Source organism: Haliaeetus albicilla, chromosome 14 (genome assembly GCF_947461875.1).
Source record: "Haliaeetus albicilla chromosome 14, bHalAlb1.1, whole genome shotgun sequence".
In the NCBI taxonomy this organism is placed as follows: Eukaryota; Metazoa; Chordata; class Aves; order Accipitriformes; family Accipitridae; genus Haliaeetus; species Haliaeetus albicilla.
Window position 1 is genome coordinate 172,713 of NC_091496.1, and position 6,000 is coordinate 178,712.

The following is a 6,000-nucleotide window of genomic DNA, read 5'->3' on the forward strand; positions in this document are numbered from 1 at the left end:
CGGGGGCGCTGGGGGCTGGAAGTCAGGACACTGAGAGGAGAACAGCTGGGGTCTGAGCTCGGGGGGGGGCACGGTATGGGGACAGAGTTTCAGAGACCAGTCAAGGAACAGGGCAGGAGGTGTGGGACCATGTGCGCTGTGTGCAGGTAACTCAGCTGCAGGAAACTGAGCAAGGCATGGCATTACTGCCCCAACCTGCACAGGCGCCAGCTGGCACAGGTAGGACACACAGATGAACAGTGCCCACATGGCCTGGTGTGGAAGGAGAGGCCCAAGTGACTGCTGCAGTGCTGTGGGAGGACACACTGAAATTGACTGCTGCAGTGCTGTGGGAGGACACACTGAGCATTCTATGTGTGCATGCATCACTGCATGTATGCTGTGAGCATGCATGTGGGCAGGTGGGTGGGTGTGCACTCCGTGCATGCATGTGGGGGTGGGTGCATTCTGCATGTGTGCATACTGTAGGGTGTGCATGCACTGCCTGTGTGTGTACGTTTTGTGTGTGCGTGCGCACAATGTGTGTGTGTGTGCGCGCATGCATGCACCAGCCAGTTATGCATATGCATGCACTCTGTGTGTACATGAACACTGCACACTGCACTTTGTGTTCAAGATGTGTTTTGAAGTATGGGTGTGCACACATTCTGGGTGTGCATTGCAGTTTCTGTTTGTACCCCATGGGTGTCTCCACTGTGTCTGTGTGCACACACATGCACCTTGTGTGTGAATGCAGTGTCTGTGCGCACAGCATTTTTGTGCGTGCACTCTGTGCATGCTGTAACTAGCCCATATTCCTCCCAGAGAATGTCTCCTTGCAGAAGAACTGGAGCTGAATTGGGAGGACTCTCATTCCCAGGAGAGTGTCATTCTCCTGTCTCAGTCCAAAGGATGTGACTGCTGTTCACAGGTGCAGTTACAAGAGACTTAGTTTGTGTTCCAAAGAGCGAGATCTCATTCAAGAACATGCACTCATACTTCACTGGCATGAACGGAAAACAGATAAACATAAATAGAGCAGTACCTTTACCAGCACCCACTTAACAAAAAAAGCGCAACCGAGTCCTTGTCTTCCTCTCCAGCTGATCAGGACAGATGTTCAGGAGTGAAACATACTAATGCATCACTCCCTAGATTCGCAAGTACAGCATGTTCATGGGTCCCTTAAACATTACCATGAGAATTAAGTTCAATTAAAATCTGAGACTGGGTGTCAAACTAATTAGCCAGTAATGCGCACAGACCTTGGGTCTTTCCAGATCTGTATCTCCTCTTGCTCGTGAGCTAGTCCAGCTTCCAGTTCACTAGTGAACTGCACACGCACACAGTGCTCCCACCCGAAGCTGGCCCTGGACGCTCGGTGTTTCCAGCTGCTGGGTCCCTAGGACCTGTGTTCCCTTCTGCCGTTGCTAGCAGCCAGGCCTCTGGACCCACTCCCCCACCGGGTACAGAGTGGGGCCACACAGAAAAGGGTTTGGAATCACTCTCAAAAAGAAGGTAGGACGTACTGTGGTGACTAGGTGCAGGGCTCGGTCAAACAAACAAACCAGCCAGCAGTTTGCTTCTGTGTGACTAGCTCCTTGATCCCCCTTCTCTCCAGTTCCCGTGCTTGGACATCCCCCTCATCCTCCTTGACTCCCCCTTTCTCCACCCTTGTCTCCTCCCAGTCAAGGGACCTACCCCCGGGTTATTTTTTCCCCCTTGCTCCCAGGCTTGCTACATCTGTGGGCAGATTTGGTGTTTCGGGTGCTCGGTCACCTTGGACTTCCATGGCATTACCGATGCGGTTTCCTGGGTACTGCTGTCCCTGCCAGATTCCTCTCCCCAAAATGACCCCAACTCTTCCCTCAATTATCTGTGAAGTGTGGCCACCTCTCACATCAATCCGCCTTAACTACCCGTGAAATCTGGATATTCCTCACGGCACTGTAACTCCTGTCAGCTTCTCACTCTGTTTGCTATGGTCAGCAATTTCTCTTGTCATGCTCAGGAGTTTCCCACGGTCTCTTCAGTTAGCTAAGGCTTACGACAGGTCCTAATCATCACCTTGTGTGCCTTACTGCATATCCCCAAAGTTGTCTGCATGTAACATCATTTTTTCCTATTCTCTTTCTAGCCTCGATGTGCTAGTCTTTTCCATCCCATGGTGGCTCTGAGCACCCTACTCTCTGACCAGGCACGGTTTCAGCCCTTTTGAGTGTCGCTTCCCCTTTGTGCCCTACTTGTCTGCCTGCAGCCTTGTTTTGCAAGTGCCGGGCATGGACGTCCTGGCCTTGCACAGGAGACTTGAACTGGACTGGAACATGGTTAACTGTGAAAATTGGCAACTTTATTTCAAGAACTAAGTCAACTTCACCATTTGCGTGCACTCAGAGGAGCGTGGGCAGCACAGAGCAGGCCTTTGACACTGCGGCTGCCATTGGATCAGCAGGCATTGCGGCAGAAGGAAAAGGTCGTGGTACACTGCAGCCTGCACTGGATCCTGTTCACCCTGCTGCTCAAGCCTTTTTTCCCCTTAGGACCTGCAGGAGCTCCTGCACCCGAGTAAAGAATTCCACCAGCTTCTGGAGTGGAAATGGGCAGGGCGGAAACCTGCCCGATTGCGTTGGTATTGGCTTTGGCCTCTGAAAGGGGGTTGAGGCGGTGAGAAAATGACTCCATGCCCGTGATGTTGGAGTAGCCCTTACTGCTGGGCGCAGTCCCATCTGTACCAGGATCCAGTCGTAAAAGTGCTGAGTGGAGGTGTAGACTCCGGGCCGTTTTGCTCTTGCACAGCCTTTCCCCCAGCTGGTCACTCCAACAAGCCAGAAGTAGTCATAGGTGTTATCTTTGCACACGAGAGGGCCACCGCTGTCGCCCTGCAGCAGAGGAGAGAGGGTTAAGGTGTTGTTGGGTGGCCTCTGTCAGCACTGTGGCTGTCTCCTTCTCTCTCACAGCACCTGCCAGAGCTGTATTCACTGCACAGAAAGGCTCTGCTCAGGTGCTGGAGCCTACAGACCCTTGTCTGGGGGGGGGTCGTGGGCCTGTAAGGCAGGGCTGTCTCTCATCTCTGCACAGTGATCCTGGATGTGTGGAAGACGGATGTTCCCGCATTGGGATCTGGACCTGTGGGCTGCCAAGAGCACTGGACGGGCTTTCTGGGCAGAGTCCCAGGCCTCTGGGACAAGGGGGCACTGGGCAAGGACCTGCAGATGGGGAAGGGGAGGTAAGCCCCAACAGCGGGAGGGTGACTTGCCAGGCAAAGCACGCGCCGGGGTATGTTTGGGCGGTTGTGACAGGGCTGCCTGTGCTGCTGGGGGTTGACTTGTAGCACGCTCCTACCTGGCAGGTGTCGATGCCACCCTGCGGATAGCCAGCGCACAAGTTGTGGGTGTGGATGGCCCCTCTATACCACCGGGTGCTGTTACAGAGGTTGATGTCAATGAGGTGGACCTTGGCCTCCTGCAGGACATCAGCTGATCTTCCAGCTGTGGGCAGAGAAAGGAATTAACACCCAGCAGCTTGTCACCAGTTCTGCTCCCCTGGCTGGGTGAACCCCTTCCCTAGGGCTTGGCTTTGCACCTTGATGGTGTTGCACCGGTGTTTCCCTTCGGTCGTGCTTTGGGTAACGGGTCAGGCCCATCTCTCTATAGACAGGCATACGCCCCCGCAGCCTGGCTCTGGCTTTCGCCTCTGCTGTCAGGAAGCCCAAGCCCTCTCCCCAGCGTGCCGAGCTCACGCTCGGGACACGAGTACTTTTGGGGAACTCACATCTGGCGGTCGTGGAACCCCAGCCACTGACGTAGCAGGTGGTCAGCTCTGACACTCTCAGCGAGGCGTCGGGCACACAGGCAAGCTGTATGTAGTAGCTGCACTGGACAGGCTGGTCCAATTCCAGCAACGCAATGTCGTTCCTCTCCGAGATGTTACTATAGCGTTCGTGAACCAGCAGCCGCTTAATATTGCGCACTTGGGCCTCAGGGCCCAGCTGAGTCAGCTGGGTGGCTCCGATCACCACGCGCCACATCGTGACATAGCTGGAAGGCAGACGGAGAGAGGGGTCAGAGGGAGCGGAGCCATGTGCTGCAGCAGCCTGGCAGTTCCCTGCCTTCTGCTTCACAAGGGAGAGAGGAAAGCAGTGCCACAGAGGGTGTGACAGCCCTAGCATGCCTTAGGCACAAGGAATTTCGAGCCGGACGCTGCTAGGAAGCAGCGGCACGAGCCCAGCCTTCTCCTGAGCAGTCTCTCAGCTGGGCTCTGCAGTGCCCAGGCAGCGGGCGTACTGCAGGGAAACGGGACGGGAGTAGCACGGGGTGCTGCGGACAGGGCACCTGCCGGTGTTGTGGGGATATCCCCGTTCCCTGGTCCTCCTTACCTGGCCTCAATGAAGCAGTGAGCTGCCGTGAGGACCCACTGCGGGCTGATGAGGGACCCTCCGCATATATGCCCCGTGCCTATTTTCCAGGGATCCTGGATGCTGACGATCCAGGGCCAGGCCCCCGGCTGGGCATCTGTGCCACCCACGACGCGCGACATGCCGTAGTGAGAAGCCATGGGCCGGAGCCCGCAGGTCCCGCTGTAACCAGAAACTCATTACTGTCCTGCTCGATGGCTTGCTGCTGTCCAGGCTGAAGGTCAGCCGCCTTCCCTCCCCACAAGGCGCTGCATGGGCAGCAGGGCCAGGGAACGCCGTGGGGCGTGCGTCCGTCCACCCCCGTTTCTGCTTTAGCCGCATAGACGAGTTGAGCCAGCAGCCTGGGTGCTGGCAAGGAACTGAGGCTCCCACGTGGGGTTCGGGAAGCTGCGGTGTGGCCACGGGGGACAAGCGGACACCCTCCAGTGAACCCCACAAGGGTTGCCCAAGCTCCGTCCCAGAGCCTCGGCCCACTTACCCACAGTTGTCCCACGTGCCGTGCGCAGGCCGGCACACGGCCAGCAGGACGAGGAGGGGGAGCAAATTCATCGCTGCCAGCGGCACGTGGCAGCTGCAAGAACCGAGGGCTTGTTGCTACCAGTAGTGCCCGCGGTGCTCACGTTGCCCGCGGTACCCTTGGCCCCAGTGCTGATGTCACAGAGTCGCTGGTTCCGAGTGCTGGGCACGGGCAGGGGGAGGCAGCATGGGGGTTCCAAGCAGGAGGGGAGGCAGAAGCTGGGATCGGACACCCCCGAGGGACCCTCGCTGAATGCTCTGCTTGCGGGTTGAGGGGGTGCAGGCCCTGGGGCAGGCAGCAGCGCCTGACTCTGAGCGCTGCCTGCTAACAGCTAGCAGGAAAAACACGAGTGTGGCATCATAGTTCACTGCCACCCTGCTCTCTGCAGCCGTTTGCCACCAGCTCCTTCCCCAAAAACATACACCAGAGAACATAACTACTCCAGGCAGTATGCACGTGTTTGGGTGTTGAAGAGCCAATCTGGTTACAGCCGCGGCAGGCAAGCAGTGACGTGCAAGTGGGAAGAGTCCATTATACCCACATGGTGCACACTAGGTATGCCACTTCTGGGTGCACACATGCTGCCATGTCAATTGCATGGTGCACTCTGCATGTGCACTATGCGTGGGTGCACACTACATCTATGTACACACACTGTGGATGCGCACAGTACACATGCAGTGTGGTATAGGTGAGCTTGTGAGTGTGCACACTGCATGTACGTGTTCACAGGGTAGACCGTGTGCAGTGTGTGTGGGCATTTTGTCTGTATGCAGGCAGGCTGTTTGTACATGCACTTTGTGTGAGTGTGTGCATGTGCTGAGTGTGCATGCCTTCCACTCTGTGTATGGCGCGCGTGTGCACTGTGTGTGCATTACTTGGTGTGTTCATGTGTAGTGTGTTGGTATGCTTTGTTTGTGTATAGCCTGTGTGTGTGTATGCACGTGTGTTAGTGTGCAGTTAGTGTGTGGGGGTGTGGGTGGATGTTTGGGTGTATGTTGGTGTGCAGTCAGTGTGTGTGGGGGGGTCAGTGTGCAGTCTGTGGGGGTGTGGGAAGGTGTGTCTATTGGTGTGGTTAGTGTGGGTGTGT

General features: G+C 56.4%; 1 protein-coding gene across 1 annotated transcript; it reads right to left on the minus strand.

Annotated features, from left to right (window-relative positions):
- Positions 1–2,307: 2,307 nt before the first annotated feature.
- LOC138688889 (acrosin-like) lies at positions 2,308–5,420 on the minus strand. The gene is made up of 5 exons (XM_069801387.1): positions 4,872–5,420; positions 4,355–4,555; positions 3,751–4,016; positions 3,322–3,467; positions 2,308–2,858 (listed from the first exon to the last, which is right to left on the minus strand). Exons 1-5 carry the CDS (start codon positions 4,940–4,942, stop codon positions 2,499–2,501), a joined length of 1,044 nt encoding a protein of 347 aa, XP_069657488.1. The 5' UTR covers positions 4,943–5,420; the 3' UTR covers positions 2,308–2,498.
- Positions 5,421–6,000: the final 580 nt, after the last annotated feature.

What these genes read in the sequence shown, in the direction of transcription:
- LOC138688889 (XM_069801387.1), bottom strand. Translation starts at nt 4,942, where the DNA reads ATGAATTTGCTCCCCCTCCTCGTCCTGCTGGCCGTGTGCCGGCCTGCG. An exon ending in GGCACGTGGGACAACTGTGG is followed by an intron (nt 4,556 to 4,871) that starts GTAAGTGGGCCG and finishes TTCTGGTTACAG; the next exon opens with CGGGACCTGCGGGCTCCGGC. An exon ending in CACTGCTTCATTGAGGCCAG is followed by an intron (nt 4,017 to 4,354) that starts GTAAGGAGGACC and finishes TCTGCCTTCCAG; the next exon opens with CTATGTCACGATGTGGCGCG.